General features: G+C 41.3%; 2 protein-coding genes across 8 annotated transcripts in view; one reads left to right on the forward strand and one right to left on the reverse strand.

Annotated features, from left to right (window-relative positions):
* Positions 1-19,380, reverse strand: part of strn3 (striatin, calmodulin binding protein 3) — a 231,786-nt gene extending 212,406 nt beyond the window's left edge. For 3 of the 4 annotated variants that reach the window (XM_070879025.1, XM_070879024.1, XM_070879023.1), the window contains exon 1: positions 18,993-19,379. In XM_070879025.1, coding sequence (XP_070735126.1) covers positions 18,993-19,244 — 252 coding nt within the window. In that variant the 5' untranslated portion in view covers positions 19,245-19,379. Of the gene's footprint in view, positions 1-18,992 lie in introns of all 4 variants that reach the window. The other variant, XM_070879022.1, reaches the window with a different exon arrangement.
* ap4s1 (adaptor related protein complex 4 subunit sigma 1) overlaps positions 18,433-24,936 on the forward strand; it is a 35,355-nt gene continuing 28,851 nt past the window's right edge. The window contains exons 1-3 of one of the 4 annotated variants that reach the window (XM_070879026.1): positions 18,433-18,803; positions 23,804-24,000; positions 24,640-24,726. In XM_070879026.1, coding sequence (XP_070735127.1) covers positions 23,863-24,000; positions 24,640-24,726 — 225 coding nt within the window. In that variant the 5' untranslated portion in view covers positions 18,433-18,803; positions 23,804-23,862. Of the gene's footprint in view, positions 18,804-19,360; positions 19,653-23,803; positions 24,001-24,639; positions 24,727-24,936 lie in introns of those variants that run through there. The other 3 variants (XM_070879029.1, XM_070879030.1, XM_070879027.1) reach the window with 3 other exon arrangements.

Genomic DNA, 24,936 nt, shown 5'->3' on the forward strand with positions numbered 1-24,936 from the left:
GGCTGGTACCATCCCTGGAAGGTTGTAAGTTTATAACCTGCTGACCTCCATTCTGTTAGATCCTTCGTTTCTGACACCTTGGTTAGGTTTGTCTTATTTTGCATTACCAACCATTCTACCATTTCTGATTCATTAAAGGGGACGGATCTTAGGGGAATACCCGCTTCGGAGTGGACAGGTACATGGGAACATATCCAACAACTAGACAAGTTTCTTTCTTGAGCATACTTATGACTCAGCGCCATAAATACATTTACCTGCAGTTCCCTTTGTTAGCGTTTCTATACCCTTGGTATTATCAATAACGCAAAGCAAAACCCTGTCAAGCATAGCACTATCAATCCCCATAGTCCGTACAGTTCCTTATTCGGTCTTCCTTTTTCTGTTCCTTTGGTTCCTTCTTCCCTCCTTCCTGGTCGGGTGCCCTTTTGCAATGGGACGCATGGGTCCATGTTGGTCTTTCCTTTACCTTGATTGCAGTATTAGTCGCCAGCAAGACCTGGTATGGCCCTTCAAATCTTGGTTGTAGACTGCTTTTTCTTTTAAAGATTTTGATGTAAACAAATTCTCCGGGCTCCAGATTATGACAAGTCCCTTCCGCTGGCTTGACTTGAGTTTCTTTTACCTGCGAATGAAAGCTGGAAATACATTTGGTTAGTGCAATACAATAATTCAACATATTTTCTTCCATTTTGTGGATGTCCATTTGTTTTGCAGTAAACGGTGCTGTAAACGGTAGTCGTTGGGGACGTCCCATAACTATCTCATGCGGTGACAGGCCTGTTGTTCTGTTGGTTGCAGATCGCATTACCATCAAGGCTAAGGGCAACAGTTCTACCCATTTTAGTCCAGTGTCATTACATAATTTTGCACGCTTATTTTTAAGCATTCCATTATATCTTTCAACAAGTCCAGCTGATTGTGGATGATAACTGCAATGAAAACTTTGGTTAATCTGTAAAGCTTTACACATTTCTTTTATAACAGTTCCCGTGAAATGTGACCCATTATCACTGGAAAGCTTAGCAGGGATTCCGAAGCGTAGTACGATTTCTTTTAACAAAAATTTAACAGTAGTGGCATCGGCATTTTTACATGGAAAGGCTTCAATCCATCTAGAGAACATATCTACAATAACTAATACATACTTGAATCCCATACACATAGGTAATTCAATAAAATCCATTTGTAAATATACTAAAGGCCCCACTGGATTTGGGTGGGAGGCAGATTCTACTTTTTCCGTCTTACCCGGATTCATTGTCTGACAGGTAACACAATTTTCACAGATTTGTTTTGCAATTGCCTAAATATCTGGTGCATACCAAGTTGCCAAAATATAATCTGCCATCCCCCTTTGTCCGCATGTGTGAATGTATGAACACATTGGGCAATCCATGGAAGTAAGGATTTGGGCGCCACCACGCGGCCGTCATGGTAAACCCATATTCCTTCTGGAGTTTTATAACATTAATCCTTCGTCCAGGTCAACACCTCCTCCGTACTGGCCTGTGTCTGGAAGGCCAGCACATCATTAATAGTGGGTGACGGATCTGAGCAATTATTTTTCCTTAGTGGAAACAATGACACCTGCATCCCCCCTTTTGATAGAGCTGCTTTATCAGCTCTGGCGTTTCCTCATTCAACTGGCTTGTATGTGCTTGGCATTTGATAATGGCAAGTTTTAAGGGGCATTGAATGGCTCGCAGAAGATTTTCTACTTGTTCTGCATTCTTGATAGTGGTTCCTGAAGAAGTCAGATACCCGCGAATTTTCCAAATTTGTCCAAAGTCATGTGTTACTCCAAAAGCATACCTGGAGTCAGTGTAGATATTAACTGTTTGTCCTTCAGCCAGACTACAAGCTCGAGTTAACGCAAACAATTCGGCTTATTGGGCTGAAAAGGAGTCTGGAAGAGAGGCTGTTTCGACAACATTAAACTAGGTTACAATTGCATAAGCCGCTTTAGGTTGGCCCCTATCATTTCGTAAGGCTGATCCGTCAACATAGTACACTAGATCAGGGTTACACAGGATACGTGGTTTAGTCACTAATTCGGTTACCATTTCACATGAATGGTGTTTGCTGTTTTCTTCCGTGGGGAGTGGCTGGATTTAAGGTAGTACATCTTTTAATGATAAGGTTCGGATTTGATAACAGTTCAACTTCATATTTAGTGGTTCTTGCAGAAGTTAGGTGTTGAGTGGCACATTTAGTAAGTAAAATCTCGACAGAGTGTGGGATATATAAAATGGTTTGATGATTTAGAGTTATTGTCTGAGCCTGTTGTACAGCGTAATAAGCTGCTGCCAAAGAAGGAAGACATCCTGGTAGTCCGCGTGCCACTGGATCTAGTTGGGTGCTGAAATTCGCTATCAGTCGCTGCCTATCCCCATGTAACTGAGTCAAAACAGATTGTGCAAAACCGACTTGTGATGAACAAATAAGTTGAATGGCTTAGTGTAATCTGGTAATCCCAAGGCTGGTGCTGAAGTGAGGGACTGCTTAAGATTCTGGAAAGCATTCCGGGATACTTCATTCCAAATCAACTTTTCTGGTAGTGAGAGCATGGGCATGTCTAACAATGGTCTAACGATCTCAGAATAACTGATAATCCATTGCTTGCAATATCCTAACATGCCGAAGAAATGTTTCAATTCTCTCTTGGTTACTGGTAGTGGAGCAGAGCAGATTGCTTTTACTCGGTCTTGTGTCAATTGTCTCGTATCTCTGACCAATTCGTGTCCTAGATACCGAACCCTTTCTGAGGCAAATTGTAACTTCGCCTTTGACACTTTGTGTCCTTTCAAGGTCAAGGCTTTTAATAACACAAGAGAATCTGTTTTGCAGGCTAATTTGGAGGGGGAGACAAACAGTAAGTCATCAACATACTGCACGTGTAGAACCCGCTGGTAAAATTACATCTTCCAGATCTTTCTTTAAGCATTGTGAAAATATGGTAGGGCTTTCGGTAAATCCCTGCGGGAGTCTTGTCCACATAAATTGGCGTCCTTTATACGTGAAGGCAAACAGGAATTGGGACTCTGGGTGAATGGGTATGGAGAAAAATGCCGAACATAGATCAATCACCGTATAATACGCTGAGTTTGCCGGAATACAGGTAAGTATAGTCGCAGGATTGGGCATCACTGGATAAGTTGGGGATACGGATTCATTCACGGCTCGTAGGTCTTGGACAAATCTCCATTTGTCACTATTGGGCTTCTGAACCGGAAAAAGCGGTGTGTTACACGGACTTCTAGTTGGAACTATTATTCCCTGTGCCAGTAGAGATGTAATGACTGGCTCGATACCTTGTTCTGCGGCTGGAGACAAGAGGTATTAGGGTTTCTTAGGAAGTGGCACGGTCGAATTGATCGCTACCTTATACGGTTGTGCAGTAAGCATCTTTCCTACTTCATTAGAGTGTGTAGACCAAAGTTGCTCTGGGACCTTAGCAAGTAGTTCTGCTGTTCCTTGTTGCAATGGAAAGCTAGTGACCAAAAGTATCTTTTCTTCTAAGATAGCATCGAAATATATTTTCCTATTCAACTTGACAGAATAGTCTTCCCCTCCCTCATGTTGCCCTAGAGTTCCATTAAGTGTGTGCCATTTCTCTTGTACTGGAGATCCTTGCATTCTCTTAACCATTCGTCCTAAATCCTGGGGTTTATATGTGTCTGCAACCGCAAGGGTGCAGTGTGGAACGCTACCTTTAACCCTAAATAAGGTCTTTTTGTGGGAGGATAATTCAACCCCTGCCGCTATTCCTTCAGGTCTGATAAAAATTTGTTCAATCATCAATTGATGTTTACGGTGCAGGACTGGTTAATAAAAGATTTGTGCTGTAGCGTCTGATCCAGTTTTGTCATAATACACTGTACAGTGTAACGTTTCGTGCCAATTTCCCAAGTTTTGAGATTTGAGGTAGTCTGTGATTAACCTTGTCACACACCAATATGAACCAACAAATAGGATAGGGTTTTGCTTAGTGTAGGGTCCAAACTTTTCCAGGCATTCAATATGGGTGTTGTGGGTTGAAGTAGTGGATATGCGCCACATTTATATATGGGGACTCGAACTTCCATACCAGTTGGAGAACAGAGGATAGTGGCACTCATTTTACATAATAGGTCACGTCCACACAGATTTACTGGAACTTCCTTAGACAGTAGGAATGAATGACTATCTTCGGAATCTTCTAATTGTACATTGATAGGGTCAGAGAAAAACATTTGATGAGCGTATCCAGATAGTCTAATCACTGAGGTTTGATTAGTGGAAGTGGGAATTCCCGCTGTATCTTCCCTCGAAAGGACCGAATAGGTGGCACCAGTATCCACTAGGAATGGAATATCCCTTCCTTGTATTCGTATTTTTACTTCAGATTCTCCTAAGGCATTTAACGAAACGACGGGTAGCTGTTTGCTCATATCACTTGGATCTGGGATTAGGCGTCATTGGTCATTATACGGATAATTTGATCGTTGGCGGAATTGATTTTGATTCTGTGGTCCAAATGGATTTTGAACAGAGAAATTAGTCTGAGGTCTAGCATGTACCTGGACTTGGGTCGGATTGGGTTCTAGAGGTGGAGGAGGTGGTCCATTACCAGCCTATTGAGCCCAATCATAATTTGGTTGTTGCTGTTTTGACGGGCAATTTCTAGCCCAGTGTCCAGTCTGACCACAATTGTAACAGGTGCTATATTGGCGTTGCCCTACACCTCCTCTCCCTCTTCCCCTAAAATTTCTTCCTCCGCCTCTTCCTCTACCCTGTGGAGGGCAGTAGGAAGGTGTCGCTGGAGCGGGTGTTGTTGGAGCTGCTTGTTCCATAAACACGGTGACCTTGCTTTTAGATTCTCTATTTCGCTCTTGTATGTCCTTTAACATAGATACAACCTTGGATAGCGATTCCTGTCGCCATCCAAGACAAACTAATTTAAAGGGATCTCTAAGTTCGGGTCGTAGTCCGTTTACCACGGCGCTAATCATGGGAGAGTTTACTTCCTCTATTTTCATGCCTGAACATTGGTTCATGATTTCTCGCATGCTTTCTACGTAATCCTCAACATCCTCATCCTTTCTTTGTGTAGTTTCCATGATCTTGGACCAATTCATTTTCCTCGGGAATACTTGATGTAAGGCCTCCCAACATCTTCCCCAGAACCTCTCTCCTGGCTTCGTGCCGGGATCTGCATTGGGAGCCTCTCGATGGGTTTTAAAATCTGTGAATTTTGTCTCGAATTCGGCATATTTAGTGTCCTTTAACCATGCTTTCAGCAAAATTTGACCATCTAATATACTGGGTTCGTGGCACAAGATGATCACTTTTAATTGGTCTATGGCCTTTTCAATACTGGTTTTAAGGTCTGCCAATCCTTCCACAATTGCTCTTAACTCATTTGGTGACCATGGTCGATAAATAGGAATCGGAGCTCCGTCAGGGACTGGATTGGGGAAAAGTTTTAATGGGAATGCGGATGGCTCTAGGGCACTGGACCCTTGACCACGAGTATGACTTTGCGTACTACCTGCAGGGCCGTCACGGTATTGATTTCCTTGTGACAGGTCTACTTCTCCTGTAGCTGCACCTGTATTGTTGGGAGCGGGTGTTACCCAGTCTCCCTGTGCTCCGGCCCGAGGATCGCCTCCTCCCTGTTGGCCTGGAGCAACTGCTTGGGGTAAAACATATGGCGGTGGTCGATGGCTGTAGGAAGTCCACTCCTCGTCCCAATCGCCATCCTCATCTTTTTCCCAACCCTTAGGGGCATTTGGTGGGTGTGCCTTTGTTTCTTTAGCAACCATAACAGATGGATGTTTACCATGTCTAGGGCGATTCACCTGCTCTACTCATTCATCCACCTGCTTTCTCCCTCTAGTACACTGCTTGCTAACCCTTAGGCTCTTTTCATGTCGTTCTTCAGCTTCCCTTTTCCAATCTCCAAATGCTGACCAATTTACTTTCTTTTTACCTCTTCTACCTGGGTCTCTGTCTATAAGGCACTCCTCTAGACAAGTTATTCTCTCTAAATTAAATGAACCATCAGGTGGAAATGGCCTGTTTTCACCCTTAGTCCATTTTTCCTATTTTTTTAGGTGGTCAATTGAAGACTGACAACAATTCTGGAGCATAAAATAGGCTTTTGTGCTCTTTGGTGGTGTTTTACTTGCTCCGGCACCCATGCTGGATGATTAAGATTTTTCAGTTTCTGAACTCACAATCCTTTCGGTCAACCGAGTTCTCTATGTCCACTTCTCCTGGCCGTCACGTGGCCTGAAAAGCCTTTTAATTCGGGCTCAGTCTGGGTGTGTGAGATATGTTGACACGAACCAACCGTAGTTGATCAGTTACTGTTTCTTTTCTCAATCAATCCTTTTTTTTTTCGAATCACAATTTCCCGTAGTGACTCTTCCCGTTTCTCTAATTGCAGTGTCACACAAAAGTATTGAACACAACAGTATAACAAAGACAACTAGGACAATCAACATTCACGCAGGTATACAAATCATAGCCTTAAACTCTATCTAAACAAATAGTCAATTCTCAGTCTGCGTTGTATGCCACTACAGACTGAATCCTTAACTTATCTTAATAAAATTTATGGTCCTATCACACAAGGACCCTATCGCACAAGAAACTTTCCTTTAGAGACTTGTATTATCCTATCAAACAAGGATAATTCCCTTTATGGTCCTATCACACAAGGACCCTGATCCTATCACACAAGGATCATCTTAATTTATGGTCCTATCACACAAGGACCCTGATCCTATCACACAAGGATCATCGATTGATAGTGCTCTTTTTTTACCTTTCACCAATGAAAATCTCCCTGGGCAGTTTCCAGATCGGATATTTTCAGGATCAGATCCCTTCTGCCTACAAGCTGAGAAGGAAATGATTACAAAAATAACTTTAGCTCTTAAATGTCGAGTCTCATAGATTGCAGTACCTCCCCTGTGGACAACAGATTACATATGTGATTCAACAGTAAAGAGACCTCTTGCGAGCAAAAGGCTCACCTTATTCTGACCAGTGAAGCCCTTCACTGAAGGGGCACTATGCCGGCATCTGTTTACTCACAGAGTAGAGAGTGATCTCGGTGGAACCTCCTAGAAGTAACTGTTGAAATCTCCACTCTCAATATACGACTCTAACACAATCAGCTCCGGTAGATGTTCCTTTAATAAGTTTTACTTGCAGCAAGGAAGAGTCTCACTCAGTCAAACGAAGACTCCCAATATGGTACAGTTTCACAAGGTATTTATCAGTAAAAAACAAGTTATGGTTCCATCCTGTGTACTAGTTCTGCCTTTGGAGTCAGCGAAAATAGATAAACAGTTAATGATTACAACATCCTTGTCTTGACATTTTTTTTTCAAATGTCTCCTTTGTCAGTGTTTTTGGTGGGCCAGGTCAGCAATAACTCGATTAGGGTGTGATAATGTGCTATCACCGGCTTTGCATTGTTTTAGGATTGTCCAGTTTCCTGGCCAGTTATTTGGGCCCATGATTTCCATTGTGGTTGATTGGGTACTTGGCTTCTTGCATATTATGGATGAGTTCTGTACAAGAGATAATGGCTGGTAATTTGATTATCTCTTTGGAGGTGAATTGGTGCTGCATCTTTACAATCTTTATCCAGCCCTTCTAAGGTCTGTTATAGCGACAAACTATTGATAATACAGGGGAGCACAATGGGTGATACTTATCTCAGCAGGATAGTCTTAATGTTGTCTGGTGGCTAGTAATCAGCTATCAGCAGTTTCAGTCAAGGTTAGCATGGTTATGCAAACAGACTGTCTATTGCAGAAGTTTCTGGCAGGACCAGGATTCCATTTTGTTTTATGGCAAAAAGGGTACAAAAAAAAAAGTGTAATGCAATTTTAAAAATACATTTCCACAAACCATGCATCTCCTCCTTGCCTGGAGTTGCTGTACCATTTATGTATAAATAACGGAAACGCCATTAGCCTCACTGTTATTTTGACAGCAAATTCTTACCCATCACCACAGTTCAAACGGCACAATTATTGACATGCCTTTGGTTAACAACAGTAACCAATATTGATAATTTGGCTCCATTATTCTGTCAGAAAGTAATAACTTCTGCAAGCCAACACTCACTATTTCAACAAAAAGAACACATCTTGAAGTTAATCACAAATGCCTGAATATAGGCTGCATACCAATGGTTTATCGGCTGTGAATTATTTCTTAAATCAGCACTTTCAACTCCCAAAATCACAGTGCTTCACGTGCATAAACAGCGCTAATGTTTTAAACTGTTCTTCCTAATGTTCCTTTGAAGCCTACTGGCAAAACTCAACTGAAGGGCAGAATTTCAGCATAAGAAACAAATCCAGCAATTAAAGAAAAAAAACATACGCTAAATACATTGTAAATGCGCGCATAACTGCCATAAAGATAAGAATATTAAAAAATGCAAAATGCAAAAAATGCATTATAATATGACATATGTACATAATAAACTACAGTCAGTAGAGCAACTATTTCTCAGCACACTGTAATATACACACCAAACATTCCAACTGAGCTCAAAAATAACTGCATCTCAGTACTTTATATCACAGAGCATGGACCTTTTGCCATGGCAAGTCACCACACAGTAAAATGTGATACTGATCTTTTAAAACCAACAAATATACTGGTAAAATTAATTGACGAGTAGTGCAAACTAGATCAGTAACATGACTTTTGGGTTAAAAAATAAATTAGCAGATTAGATTTAAATTACTCAAATGTGCCTAATGTCAGCTTGTGTTTTTTTCGTAAACCACTAAGTGCTGCCATATATATTATTCATACAACTCTTTAATAACATTAGTGGCAAACATCACTCAGAATAATAAGTTCAACACCAAAATGAAACCATCACATCTGTGATGAACAATGACCTTCCCCATCAAAATTCTCGGCTTGGCTTTGGGATGAATAAAAAGAGCAATGTTTAATTTAAAAATAAATGTATATGAAAAGATTAAATATTAAATGCAAGCTATCCAGGTAACTATACCAACATCAGACCAAATACTTAAAAGAATGGTTTCAATAGTCTACAACAATCAAGGTAAAATAAACTATCGTAGAAGATTCTACAAACTCGTGTGACTGACACCACTACTGTATAATTTAAGTCTACTCCAAAAGAATTCAATTATCCAATAATTTAAAATTAAGCAATGCAAGTAACAAAGCAAAATGGGAACTGAATGAAAAAAATATTGAATCAAAACATTTGAATTAAACAACTTTAAATTACTAGTGGACTATATATCAAATGCTGCACAAAATATCACTAAGGTTATCACTCTTCCTCACTGCTTCTAACTCATCATACTTCAAACAAGCATCAGTGATCATTAGCTCAGTATTACTCATCTCTGCAGTTACTCATCTTGAAGGTATTCTCTTCATTTACGACAGTCTTTTTCATCTGTCACCTGTTAACTACTCACCACCAACTGGCAGTGCACACAGATACACAGAAGTGCTAACACTTTGAACAAATGAAAATAACAGGTCTACTCATGACAGTAATAACTAGATGGGAGGCTACAGCTTACCAATCTTCATAACACTTTCCCTACACCCCTACTTTCAAGAGAAAAAAAACAAAAATGTCCTCCTGAGCACCTATTTTATAACTGGCCAAAACCTGCTGATTTGTATCAAATTCTCCATCTAGCTTCAAATCAATTTTATACAATAACTGAGCTGTAGAGGTTGCCAAATGTTATTGATTTTGTGTCATTTTGAAAATAATTAACTAGAGCTTAAGAAAAAAAATTGTGCAAGTAACGATAGTTTTTGAAGAAAGTTACTCTGATGGTTAGCTACCCCTGTAATAAGTTGTATTATTTGCTCAAAAACACTTGTTTATTTAAAAGTCAAAGAAAGGTAAAAAAAATAAATGAATATAATTGAACTAGTTACATGAATGCCGAAATATCTATTACAAAAGCAAAATACTGCGGATGTTGGAATCTAAAATAAAAACAGAAAATGCTGGAAACCTCAGCGGGTCAGGCAGCATCTGTGGAGAGAGAAACAAAGTAAACGTTACAGTTCTGACAAAGGGTCTTCGACCTGAAATGTTAACTCTTTTTCTCTCTCCACAGATGTTGCCTGACCCGCTGAGATTTCCAACATGTTCTGTTTTTATTACCGAAATATCTATAATGGCCTGCTATTTTATATTTCTGTAATTATAACTCTCAAGAGCACATAAGAGTACTTGGGGCCAATACTCCATGCATAATAAAAGGACTGAAAGGATGCAAGTTTTTCATAATTATTTACAGCACGCTTTTCAGAATGGTGATAAGACTTCTGTTTTTTTTTTTAGAAAGACACATATTATGAACAATCCATAAATTATAAGTCGCAATTGGCATCAGTAACTCACTGAGTCTATCTCAAATAAGGGTCCTAAACATAAATACCATTCTTAAAAGTGCAAATATTCCTATAGTCGTTTAGTATTTTCTCAGTTTTGTGACACTAAAGCAAAGACAAGATGTGCATAATGCAGAAGTAAATAACCTTCATACCAAAAGCTGCATTATTGATGAAACTTTCAATATAGTCTGATAGATTTCTGAGAGAAAACGGTACCACCCAATATATATTGGTCCTTATGGTTCAAAGGTAAAGGTAAACATTTCTGAGTTATACAGACCAGGAAGATCTCAGGTTTAACAGCTTCTTCTCCCTGCCACCCCCACCAAGTCAGCTAATATCATGGATAGGCTATTAAATTAGGACTGAAAAATTATCCATGGCTCGGACTCCTGCTAAAAGTGCACATGAACATTAGGTGAGGACAGGATCAGATTTGGCTGTCATATCATTCATGCAATCAAACGGTCCACCAGTAGTACACTGCCCAGGCATATACTCTCTCCTACAAAAGCAGTAGATGCTAGATTAATTAATCATTTTAAATCAGAGATCCACAGATTTTTGCTAGACAAGGGGTATAAAAGGATATGGAGCAAAGGCAGGTGGACGGTGAGGATACAGATCAGCCATGATCTCACAGAATGGCAGAACAGGCTCGAGGGACTGAATGCCCTATTCCTGTTCCTATGTTCCTACGTTCCTACATGAATAATGAGTACTGTGTGAACAGCTCCCACCCATAAAAATCATATTCCAGAAGTAGTCAATGCCTTCAGGTGAGGAGGGATAAATATTTGGCTCCTATAACAAAACAAAACAAAATATAGAATCAACATCATACAAATTCATGAAAGCAAATCTAACAATCAGCATCATATAATTACTGATTCAGATCTAGAAAATTATTGGTTATTAGATCAACTGCTCGTGATATATTCTGCTTTATTAAATATTCACATAAAAGAATCCAGGCAAACAAACCAATTGTAAACACGGAGATTAAATGGAAATTGCAAATGAAATCACTGCCTTGTACTAAGAAAGAGATTCCTTACATTAAAAGGTACAATTCAGTTACTGTAAAGAAGAATGACTATGCATCTGTAAGGTGCTTATCACATTCTCAGGATGTCCCTAATCAGGCAGACAATGCATCAAATTAGAAAGATAGAAAGAAAGTAAGAAAGACAAGCATTTCTTTAAAGCATTTATGCCCTTGAGATTTTTCAAAACGCTCAACACACACAAAGTACTTTTTGAAATAAAAGCAGAAAATGCTGGAAAACTCAGGTGGTCAGGCAGCAACCGTGAAGAAACAAAGTTAACGTTTCAGGTGTTGCATCTCCTGTGCTTGCAGGGGAAGATGCTGTGGAAAGGGGAGGGGGTGTTGGGGGTGATTGAGGAGTGGACCAGGACGTTGCAGATGTGTTTGATGGTGGCATCATGCTGGAGGTGGCGGAAATGGTGGAGGCTTATCCGTTGAATGTGGAGGCTGGTGGGGTTGGAGGCGAGGACAAGGGGAACTCAACAACCCCTCCCATTCCCACGGTACCTTCCTGTGCAAGCGCAGGAAATGCTTTTATACACCTGCTCTTTTACCTCTTCCGTTCAGGGCCCCAAACACTCCTTCCAGGTGAAACAGCGATTTACTTGTACTTCTTTCAATTTAGAATACTGTATTCGCTGCTCACAATGCGGTCTCCTCTACATTGTAGAAACCAAACGCAGATTGGGTGACCGCTTTGTGGAACACCTCCGTTCAGTCCACAAGCGTGACTCGGAGCTTCCGATCGCATGTCACTTTAATTCTCTGTCCCACTCCCACTCTGACTTAGGCCTCCTACACTGTTTCAATGAAGCTCGAGGAACAGCACCTCATCCTTTCATTAGGCATTTTACAACCTTCCAGACTCAACATTGAATTCAACAATTTCAGTTCATAATCATTGCCCCCATTTATTGGCTCAGCAGCTGTTGGTAATGATTCTCCCATTTCCATCTCCTCCAGACTCATTTTTTGTTTCTTTACTTGTCTGGTTACCATTCCCTTTCGCCTTACACCATTATCCCTTCAGGCATTTAATCTCTCCTGCCTTCCACAGTATCACAGACCTTCTTCCCTTTTGTTCATTCCTCCTCCTTTCCTTGTCTCTGTACTTGCTTAAAACCTGCTACATCTCTAACTTTTTCCAGTTCTGATGAAAGGTTATCAACCTGAAACATTGGCCCCAAGTTTCCACATGATTTGCTCCTGATTTTTAGGGGCAACTGGTGTAGAACGGAGTATCTTAGAAATCGGAATTTTCCACATTTAGTTTGCTCTAGTTCTAGTCAGGTAGAACAGTTTCACTTTGGAACAGAATTTTTTTTTTCAAAAGGGGGAGTGTCCGGCCACTTACGCCTGATTTCAAAGTTTCGTGAGTGAAAACTTACTCCAAATTAACTTAGAATGGAGTAAGTGAAGATTTTTGTACGCTCGAAAAAACCTTGTCTACACTTTAGAAAATCAGGCGTAGGTTACAAATTAGGCGTAGGGAACGAGGTGGGGGGGGGGGGGGGGGAAGGGAAGTCATTCAATTCTACAATCAATCCTTAGTTATACTTATACAAATATTATACAAATAAATCCAACCGGAATAAAAATTTATAAGCAAAGAAAAGATTAAATAAACCATGTTCCTACCTGTGTGAAAGTGCTTCAGGCAGGCCTTTCATGTTGGAGATGGGCAGCGGTGTGGCGTCAGTGTCTCGACGGCAGCGGCAGCAAGCTTCGAGCTGAGCTGCAGTGCTTGAGGCAGGCCTTCATTCTCTTCGTGGCTGGCCGCGAAGAAGCAGCACCGGACGGACCCGAGGCCATTCGGCCATGAGATATCAGCGGCGTCAGTGGCTGGCCGGCAGCCGAAGAATCAGCGGACCGATGTGAGGCCATTCGGCCATGAGATAGCAGCGGCGTCAGTGGCTGGCCAGCAGCCGAAGAATCAACGCAGGACACACGCAGCTCATTAAGGTTCTTGAGGCCATTCGGCCACGCTTTAGGGGCGGCGTCAGTGGCTGGCCGGCAGCCAAAGAATCAGCAGCGGACGGATGTGAGGCCATTCGGCCATAGGATATCAGCGGCGTCAGTGGCTGGCCGGCAGCCGAAGATACAGCAGCAGCCTTCGAGCTGTGAGGGGGACTGAGGCCATTTGGACAGGGAGAGGCAGCCACATCGACAGTTTTATATTTAAATTTGCAGAATGGGTACTGCATTGTCAACACCACGTTTTATTGCAAAGTTGAATTGGCACTCTTATTTCTCCAAACACACAGTCCTTAATTTGCATGCACCAATGCAGCACCAGTTCTGCAAGTTTAGCAGCGAAAAGCTGAACTCACTGATTTCAGCAGGTGATTTATTCAGCAGTGCTGCTAAAAGCACTCCCTCACACACAGAAATATTAAAAAAAATTAAATTACAAGCCTTTGCAGGGGTCCAAGAAACAAATCTTCAGTTTTTCTGCAGTATTTTAAAAAATGGCCGAGTGCCAATGTTTGTGTGAGACTGCGCATGCACGCACGCTCAAACGCGCACGTGCAGGGTTGCCGGCACCACGAAGGCTAATTTAAATTGTACCCGTCCCCTGCTGCTTAGAAAATCGGCGTGAGTGTTAGGCTCCGCCCCCTGCTGCGAAGAGCGCGCCGCGCCAAGCAGACATATCGGATTTTTTTTTTAGGCGCAGTTTTTGGCGCAAAAAACAGGCGCCCAGCTCGGAGGTGCGCCGTTTTCGCCGCGGCACGAAACTTGGGGCCATTACCTTTGTTTCTCTATCTACAGATGCTACCTGACCTGCTGAGTATTTCCAGCATTTTCTGTTTTTATTTCAGATTTCCAACATCCACAGTATTTTGCTGTTTTAAAGTATTTTGAAGTGTAGTCAGTTATGTGGGCAAACTTTGCAGCCAATTTGCATACAGGTTCAACATGACTAGTTAATCTGTTTCCGTCCTCAGCTGCCAAGGCCCTAAGCTATGGAATTCCATCCCCAAATTTCTCCGCCTCTCTATATATCTTTCTTCCTTTAAGACGCTCTTTAAAACCTACGCCTTTGACTAAGCTTTTGCTGATCTGCCCCAATATCTCCTTATGTGGCTCAGTGTCAAATTTTGTTTGATAAAGCTCCTGTGAAACGCCGTGGGATGTGTTACTACGTTAAAAGATGCTATATAAATGCAAGTTAAGGAATAAATGATTGCTGGGAGAACTCCTATTCTTTGAATAATGCCATGAGATTATTTATGGGATCAGGACAGGCAGACAGGGACTCAGTTGAACATTTCATCCAACAATGCAGCACTTCCTAAATACTGCAATGAAGTGCCTGCCTAGATTATATTGGTAAAGGTAGTCTGGAGAACGAGTTCATGGAATGCATTCGGGACAGTTTCCTAGAACAATATGTTATGGAACCAACCAGGGAACAGACTAATTTAGATTTTGTATTGTGTAATGAGACAGGGTTAATTAGCAATCTCATAGTAAAGGATCCTCTGGGTCAGAGTGATCATAATACGATAGAATTTCACATTATGTTTGAGTGTGACTTGCCTAAGTCCGGAACTAGAGTCTTAAACTTAAATAAAGCCAATTACATAGATATGAAGGGCGAGTTGGCTAAGATAGATTGGAAAAATAGATTAAAGGGCATGTCAATAGAGAAGCAGTGGCTAGCATTTAAAGAAATATTTCATAATTTTCAACAAAAATACATTCCATTGAGAAACAAAAACTCCACAGGAAAAGTGATCCATCCGTAGCTAACTAAAGAAGTTAAGGATAGCATTAGATTGAAAGCAGAAGCTTATAATGCTGTGAAAAATAGTAGTAAGCCTGAGGATTGGGAGAGTTTCAGAAACCAGCAAAGGGTGACCAAAAAATTTATGAAAAAGGGAAAAAATAGACGACGAGAGAAAACTAGCAAGAAATATAAAAACAGATTGTAAGAACTTCTATAAGAATGTAAAAAGGAAGAGAGTAGTAAAAGTAAACATTGGTCCCTTAGAGACTGAGGCAGAAGAAATTATTATGGGGAATAAGGAAATGGCAGAAACGTTAAACAAATATTTTGTATCTGTCTTCAAAATAGGAGACGCAAAAAGCATAGCTAAAATGGTGGGGAACCAAGGGTCTAATGAGGGTGAGGAACTTATTGTAGTTAATTTTAGAGAAAAAGTACTAGAAAAACTAATGGGACTAAAACTGACAAATCCCTGGACCTGACGGCCTACATCCTGGGGTTCTAAAAGAGGTGGCTGCAGAGATAGTGGATGCATTGGTTTTGATCTTTCAAAATTCGCTAGATTCTCGAACGATCCCAGCAGATTGGAAGATAGCAAATGTAATACCGCTATTCAAGAAAGGAGGGAAAGAGAAAACAGGGAACTACAAGCCAGTTAGCCTGACATCACTCATCAGAAAAATGCTGGAATCTATTGTTAAGGAAGTGATATTCGGGCACTTCCTAATCATAACATGATTAGGCAGAGTCAACATAGTTTTATGAAAGGGAAATGTGTTGGACAAATTTATTAGAGTTTTCGAGGATGTAACAAGCAGAGTAGGTAAAGGGGAACTAGTGGATATAGTATATTTGGATTTCCGAAAGGTATTCGATAAGGTGCCATATAAAAGGTTATTACACAAGATAAGAGCTCGTGGAATTGGAGGTAATGTACCTTGGGGATCAAGGGGTATGGCGAAAAAGCAGGAAGGGGGTACTGAAGTTGCATGTTCAGCCATGAACTCATTGAATGGCGATGCAAGCTAGAAGGGCCGGATGGCCTACTCCTGAACCTATTTTCTATGTTTCTATTAGCGTGGATAGAGGATTGGTTAACGGACGGAAAAGAGAGTAGGGATAAACAGGTCTTTTTCAGGTGGGCAGACTCTAACTGGGGCACTGCAAGGATCAGCTATTTACAATCTATATTAATGACCTAGACGAAGGGACTGAATGTAATGTATCTAAGTTTGCTGACGATACAAAGCTAGGTGGGACAGCTAGCTTGAGGAGAACACAAAGCATCTGCAAAGGGATATAGATAGACTAAGTGGGTGGGTAGTAAGGTGGCAGATGGAGTCTAATGTAGGGAAATGTGAGGTTATTCACTTTGGTAGAAAAAATAGAAAAACAGAATATTTTTTTAAATGGTGAGAAACATTTAAATGTTGGTGTTGAGAGAGATTTGGGTGTCCTTGTGCAAGAAACACAGAAAGCTAGCATGTAGGTACAGCAAACAATAAGAAAGGCAAATGGCATGTTGTTCTTTATTGCAAGGGGGTTAGAGTATAAGAGTAAGGAAGTCTTGCTCCAATTGTACAGGGCCTTGGTGAGACCACATCTGGAGTACTGTGCAGTTTTGGTCTCCTTATCTAAGGAAGGATATACTTGCCTTAGAGGCGGTACAACAAAGGTTCACTAGATTGATTCCTGGGATTAGAGATATGTCTTATGATGAGAGACTGTGCAGAATAGGCCTATACGCTCTGGAGTTTAGAAGAATGAGAGGTGATTTCATTGAAACATACAAGATTCTGAAGGGGATTGACAAGGTAGATGCTGAGAGGTAGTTTCCCCTAGCTGGAGTGTCTAGAACTAGGGGTCACAGTCTCAGAATAAAGGAAAGGCCATTTAAGACAGAGATGAGGAGGAATTTCTTCACTCAGAGGGTTGTAAATCGTTCCAATTCTCTGCCCCAGAGGGCTGTGGATGCCAAGTCTTTCAATATATTCAAGCCGAGAAAGATAGACTATTGGAGTCTAGGGGAATCAAGTGATTTGGAGATCGGGCGGGAATGCGGCGTTGAGGTGGATGGTCAGCCATGATCTTATTGAATGGTGGAGCAGGCTCAATGGGCAATAGGGTCTACTCCTGTTCTTATTTCTTATGTTCTTATCAAAACCTAGAGTGATGCTAGAATCCACAACTTTCTGACTCAAAGGCAAATGCTGCCGCTCAGCCAAGGTAACACTTGTTCATATTTCAAAGCATAGTATTTATGGAGATACTGAAAAATATTTGTGGGAATAAACTCTCAAAATGGAAACAATAATTCAATACCAAAGCAAGGATGATGCCATTCCATTTTCCACTTAAACGAAGTAGTGTAATATTGCAATGTGAAATGCTTGGAATATGTATACAGATTAGAAAATGTATTTCCTTTAACATAGTATTAATAACAGAATCAATGGGACATTGATAAAAGTCTTAAATGTGAATCACACAGTAAATGACTCAAGGGGATTAAACAATTCTAAGTACATGACATTAAGTAATTACTGAATATTTCCTAATAATGAAAACAATCCAGTTATCACCAAGTTTCTTTTCATAGATTTTCTACGTTTTTACTCTTAGCCAGATGAATGTTACAGAACATGCTTGCTCTTTTGTGGGTAAAAACGTATTTTTGATTGTGCATAACATGACTTCCCTAATGTATATTAGATGCAAGGTACTCGATTAAAATTCAGTTGGTGAAAAAAAATTACAAACCAATCAACGTGACTAAATACGTGACTAAAATTTGAAGTGAACGCCTCCCCATGTTTACATTGTCGGTACTCCTCCACACATCATTACACAATATCCAGCCTCTGAAGCCACAAGATATTACTTTACTGCAGACAATCGTTTGTACATGTTGTGCATCACAAAATAAGGCTGTTGTTGGAATTAACTTCAAAAGTGGGTATAAAGTAGTACAACGGCAGTAACTTGCTGAACGATCAACTTAAACTCCGTGCTTTTTGTCACATGCTTTCCATTATTATTATAAGTTATACCGTATTAGTACGATAATGTGTATCTGTTGAGAATCATAGCTTCTAAATGAAATTGCAAATCAATATTACAAAATAAGCTGTTATTAAAACTATATCGCGTCATTCAACTGTATGTTACACCATGTCCAATGATGTGATCAGCCGCAACTTGTCGGATCACGACTGAATCGCTTTAAGCTAAACATATTTGTCTAGGCTGACAGTTTCGGGCAAATTCCGGGATCTGAGTCATGTCCTACATGAAGTACTTATGAAATGCTACCCAAGCAACGATCAAACAATCCACATTGTACAAGATCAGATAGCCAGCTCTTGGAAGCCCTTGCGATCTGATTGTCCAAAGACACATACAAGGCTCGCACAATTTCTGACAGCAGCATAAATCGGAGACGAACTGGAATCAAGAGAATAAAGTTGATATATGAGGGGCACCGGGCGAGCCTGAGGGCCGCGGGCGCCCACACAAAAATCTTCCCAGCTATTTACAGTCAGCAGGCTGACGCCATATTGGAAACCAAAATGGCGGCGGCGAGGATGCTCACACAATTGGGTAAATACCAGCCGCTGTTTCTATCGCTCTTTCCCCCAGCGACCCCGGTCCCGGGCGGACACTGAACACAGAAGCGTACGGCACATTCCGAGCAGATGTCGCTGTTCGTTTCTCCTGCTTTCCCCCTCCCACTACCCTGGGATCCCCGAGTCCCGGCCCCCGGCGTGTGTGCGCCGCCTGTCACTCTACCTGTAGCTCGGCCCTCTCCACCTCCCAGTGCGCTCGCTCCATCTCGAAGCGGGCCCATTCATGTTGAATATAGTGTAAGATCCCGGGGATGGTGTACTGGGGCCGCTGCAACTCCTCTTGCTGACCCTGCTGCTGCTGCTGCTGCCGTACTCCTCCACCGTTGTTGTTGTTACCGCCGCCGTTGCTTCCCGGGCCCAGCAAAGGGCCGCCGGAATTACTATGCGAGGACATTCCTACGGGATGTTCGTCCATGTTTATTGTGAATTAATAGGGGATTATTGTTATATTGACGGGAGGAGAGACGAGCCCTACGAGGTCTCAGCGCCGCCAGCGAGCCACCATTGACATTCTTTCTGCAGAATATGGCGGCGCGCTGCACTGTGGGGGAGGGGCGGCCGCGGCCCTTTCGCCAAATACAGGCCTGGCAGCCCGGGCGACAGTGCGCAGGCGCGGCGGCGCCCACCTACCTAGCCTCTGCTCACTGGCTGCGTTGGGAACATGCCTGCTCCTGTGTGCACTACCTGGAATTCCACAGGCAGAAGGAACCCAGTATTAAAAACAAAAAATGTCGCCCCAGGACATCGCTACCGGAGTTCCGCATCAGACGAAAGACTGCTTGAAGTGTTCGAGTATAGATTGAGACCCTTCGTTAGAAATGGGGTAGAACTCTGTTATTTCACATTTTTATTCTTTAAAAAAAATTAAAAGCAGTGATTATATCTCTATTTTACAGATACCATTTTAAGAGACGTTTTATTCAGATATTTGAGGTGTTTTATCTAAGCGGACCTATTAATAAAACGGGAAGGGATTGGGGTAGCTTTCTATAATCTTTTGCCTTTACACATACATACCTTTTACCGAGTAGCTAAGATCAGCACCCCAGTGTAGTAGTATAGCCATTCGGACAAACAGGAGCCAGTTTGATACTGGCCTTTATCGATTTGTTGATTTAACTGGGCCAGCGGTTGGAGTGTGCAGCCTGACTGTTCCGGGGGTTTACGCTTGATCGCTATCCAGATGGCCTCCAGCGTTAACTATCCATCCAACACTCATTCAGCTACTTATGCTGCCTTCCCCTTCCTCCTTGCCCACCTTCCACCAGACCCCCTCCTGCCTTAGACCTGAATCCCTGCATCTGACTGGTTTCTCCCCTCTCCCCTCAGCAAGCTCATCTTATCTGAGATCTATCTCCTGTTCCCTCAACCCCATTCCCATTAAACTCTTGACCACCTAACTTTTCTTGGCAATAATACTGGCTAACATTTTAAATAGCTCCCTCTCCACAGACCCATTTTTAAAACCCACTATCATTGATCCTTCCTCAAAATAGCCATCCATAACCTATCTGTCCTCACTAACGACTGTCCCATCTCTGACCTCCCTTTCTTTTTTATGGTCCTTAAACATATTGTTATCTCCCAAGACCTTTCCTGCAACTCTCTCTTTTTAATACCCCCTGTCCCCCAACAGCACCAGAACAGCCTGAACCAAAGTCACAAACAACATTCTTTGTGAATGTATTATCCATGTCCTTGACCTCTCTGAAGCTTATGACATGGCCAACCATACCATCCTCCGCCAACACCTGCCCTCTGTTGTCCAATTTGTTAGGACTGCCCTTTCTTGGTTCACTCTTACCTATCCAGTTGTAGCCAGAGCCTCTTTAACAATGGCTTCCTCTCTCCCCCTCACACTGTCACCTTGAAAGTCCCCCAAGAGTCCATCCTTGGCCCTCTTCTCTCCATGCTGCTCTTTGGAGATATCACCTACAGACATGAGGTCAAATTTCACATGTGCCTTGACGATGCCCAGCTCTGCCTCTCCTCCATCACTCTCAACCCCACAACTGCCTCGGTTGCATCAGACTGCTTGTCCAATATCCAGTCTTAGAGGAGCCATAATTTCCTCCACCTGAATATTGGGGTGACTGAAGCCACTGTCTTCAGCCCCTGGCATGAATTCCGTACCCTCACCTCCATCCCTTTTTCCACCACAATCTCAGGCTGAACCACTCTGTATGCAACCTCAGTGTACTGTTCAAGCGAGATATAATTTCCATCACAAAGATCCCCTATTTTCAGGCCTGTAACATCGTTTATAACATCCTTATCTCAGCGCATGTGTCATTGAAACTCTGATCCATGCTTTTGTCACTTCCAAACTCAACTATTCCAATGCTCTTCTGGCCAACCTCGCATTCTCCACACTCTCAAAACTTCAACTCATCAAAACTCCGCTGTCTGTATTCTATCCAACAGCAAGTCCCACTCACCCACACCCACTAGCATTCTCAAGTTTTAGTCAGAAAGTTGTGGTTTCTAGACTCACTCCACGGACTGGAACACAATATCTTGGCTTGCACTTCAGTGCCGTATTGAGTGGGTGTTGCTTTGTTCAAGGTGCAGCCTTTTGGATAAGGCATTAAACTGGGGCCAGGTTCTGGTGATTGAAGTCACTTATTTGAGAGAGCATGGGGTCTATGGCTAGCATATATTCCTCAATCAACACCACCAAAAACAGATTAACTGGTCATTTTTCTCATTTATGGGATCTTGCTGCTTTGTTTCCTTGCAAAACAACCGTCTACACTTCAAAATTAATGTTTTTTTTGTGAAGCACTGTCGTACATCCCGAATGTGTGATAGGCACTATATAAATGCAAGTTCTTTCTTCTTTGATTGTGTGGGCCTTCATAGCAACGCTCTAATGCTGCGCTCACAATGCCCACTCAGGCATTTTCCGGCAGCAGTCAGTAAATAATGATGAGGAGATAGAACCTTGGCTGTTATCCCTAACCCAGGGATGCCGAGACCAACGACAAACCCCCAGTGCTGCTTTGACGGATATCACTGAACTCAGCATGCACCAGTGAACAGAGCTCGGTAGAACAACGTGCAGTTACCCGCTGAGTGATTGGGGGGGGCCAGCTGCATCTATTTTTATTGATTACACCATTGGTAGTTTCTATGTAAAATGCTTCAAAGTAGCAATTCACACTGAATTACTATCAATTTCGGATGATTAGACAACAATGGAGATTTTTTCTTTGAATTGTGAATGGGGTTTTCCCGTCAAGTGAACCAGCGATAACGAGGTATTTATAGCATCTGCAGAATTTGGCTGGAATGCAGCAGTAGAAATACTGGAGTGGAAGTCACTGTAACCATGAGCCATACTCAGCCCTGCATGAGGCAGCTGTTAGTTTCTTTATAGGTTGCCCTTTCAGTTGCCTGGTAGGTAGTGTACAATTAGTCCGAGGGTAATGGAGTCCAAATATAGTTCCTCTGTATTGTAACCAGTCAGAATTATCTTTAGCACACACCCTATTTAACGAATAGCAGCTACTTTCTGTCTCATTTCCTCAGGACATAAAGTTTTACCTTAAAAATATGATGTTTTAATTAAAACAAAAATGTGTTATTTTAGAAATGTTAGTAATTTTCCATTTTCTAATATATTTGTTTTATGTCTTCAAAATGTTAAACTTTGTTCCAGGAAGATTCAAGCTTAATAAAAATATACTTCAGGTCACACTGACATCACGTTAAAATCTGGTTCAAATAGTTTTACTGGACAGTTCCTAGTGTTCTTCGTTCCTGATATAACTGATAGCAAGATGACTGAAGTCCTACTTTCACATAGTAGTCACTTGTTTTATTAAGGAAGGATGCTTTGGCAGTACCTCCTTTTTTTTTTTGCTTTTGGATTGCTATCTGATATGACATAATGAGATTATTATTTAGGTAACAGACATTATTTGAACATTTTGAATGTTTAAAGTAATTATTAAAATTGTTTGAGATACCTACACAGCTCTATAATGCTGTCTTATGCTGAAGGGGATGTCATAGAGAGTTGCTGTTTTGTATGGTTTCATTATTTTACCAATAATCAGTAACAATTTGTCTTGTACCAGAGGTTATGGTACTGTAAAAGTAATAGAAAAATATTACCTGCTGTTTGTCAAGTAGGATTTCTATTCTTTGAAGAGACATTATCTTTCCATGAAAGAATTCACCCACTTCCCTCTACCCACATTTTCTGCCCGCACTGATTTCCTCTTGGCCATGCAATTCCTGAATCCAAGAGAACAGAGTTTCCAGGCCACGGCCTATGATACTCTTTGTCTTCTAATCAGAAGTAAGTGAGAGCAGTTCGCCATCCAATTTTTCTGCCCTCTTGCAGAGAGTTACCTGGTCTCCACCAGCTCTAAAAAGGAAAAAACAGAAGACTTACATTTATATAATGCCTTTCACGACCAACGGACATCTCATAGCGCTTTACAGCCAATGAAGTCACTATGCTCGAAAGCTGTAAAACTGCAGAGGGGAGGGAGGGCTGAATGAAATCTGAATATGATCACTCCATGGCTCAGTACTATGGCACTCCATCACAATATGTTACCGTGCCACTAATTTAAGTAAAACTTTCTGTAAGCTCTTCAAAGTTTCTTTTGTCTTACAAATGTTGTTGCTGCAATAAAAAAATACATCTTTATTGTTGTTGAGGAGCAGTTACAAAAAAAAGCAGAATACAATTGCAGTTTGATGGACACTTACCTTAGCTTGACACTCATCCCTGGTTCCGAATTGATTTTTTAAATATTTACACTGTGTATCAGAGTTGCAATGAGAAAGTTATTATAAATGATTATAAAGCTTTAGTGATGGTTAATGTATTTTTAATCTTTAAAATTGTCAAACTTATTTTATTTACACACTGAAAATGATCTTGTTTATAAAGTTGAGGCTTCTTTCTAATTCCAAGGACAAATTTAATGAGCTATAATATTTTGTTGCTTTTTTCAGAAATATTGTGAAAGAAACAAAAAGGAACACCATTTGTCTTGGTTCAGAAGTTTACTAAAATGATTAAGTTTTTCCTCTTGGTGAACAAACAAGGGCAAATGAGACTCTGCAGGTATTACGAACCCGTGGAAATCCACAAAAGAACGCTGTTAGAAGCTGATGTCATTAAAAGTTGCCTTTCGCGAACAAAGGATCAGGTAAAAGTCCTAACACTTTTTTTAAAAGTTACTGAATCAGTCTTGGATTCATGAATGAATCTTTGTTAAAAATGTAATTGTATTCTCATGTACCATATTGATATACTGTTGTTCCCATTTGCTACAGTAGGGGAGCACTTCACTAGGATTTGTCATAGTAGCAAGTTTTAAAAGTCAGATGAGTTCTCTCCGGCTCTCTGCAGGGAGGAAGTGGGCATGGTGGCGGCGATGTTACTGGCTTGTGTGAAAGTACTATGCCCACCCTCCTGGTGTAGGAGAGTTGATGGCAGGAGAAATTGGGGGTAGAAGAAGAGTTACATCATCAGATCTTCCTCAACAGATTAAGAATGGTAGGCATCAGGTGGTGATTCCCAAGCAAGGAAACTAAAACTGTTGGGCTAGATCAGCCTGGTACTTCCCAACAGCCCACTTTGAAACAGCATTTCCGAGGCCTAGCATCACATTGCCAATGAGTTGGGAAATGACGTGTGACACAAAAGTATCCAAAGAGGGAAGAAAATGCCTAAGCAAAATAATTTTAAAAATTTTAAGTTTGAAAAATTAATAGAATCCCATTTACAAAACAACATGACTAATTGAGATTAGAAATTCTGAAAATGCTTCTCATCTTTCCTCCAGTGTTCCTTTGTTGAGTACAAGGATTTTAAATTGGTGTATCGTCAGTATGCTGCGCTCTTTGTTATCATTGGGATTGATGATGCAGAGGTAAGCAGCATTTACCATTCTCACTGAAGCAATATTTTCTGAACTTCATTGGCTATAACATGTTCTATATCTGTTTATCTTCTACATGTTTTCAATATACCCCACTTCAAGCCCACACCAGCTTGGGGGATGATTGGAAAAGTTACTGCAGTACCAGCGAGTAAAAGAGCCAGCATCAATCTTCACATTTAGTATTAATTATTTTATCAG

This window comes from Pristiophorus japonicus, chromosome 4, assembly GCF_044704955.1.
Source record: "Pristiophorus japonicus isolate sPriJap1 chromosome 4, sPriJap1.hap1, whole genome shotgun sequence".
In the NCBI taxonomy this organism is placed as follows: domain Eukaryota; kingdom Metazoa; phylum Chordata; class Chondrichthyes; family Pristiophoridae; genus Pristiophorus; species Pristiophorus japonicus.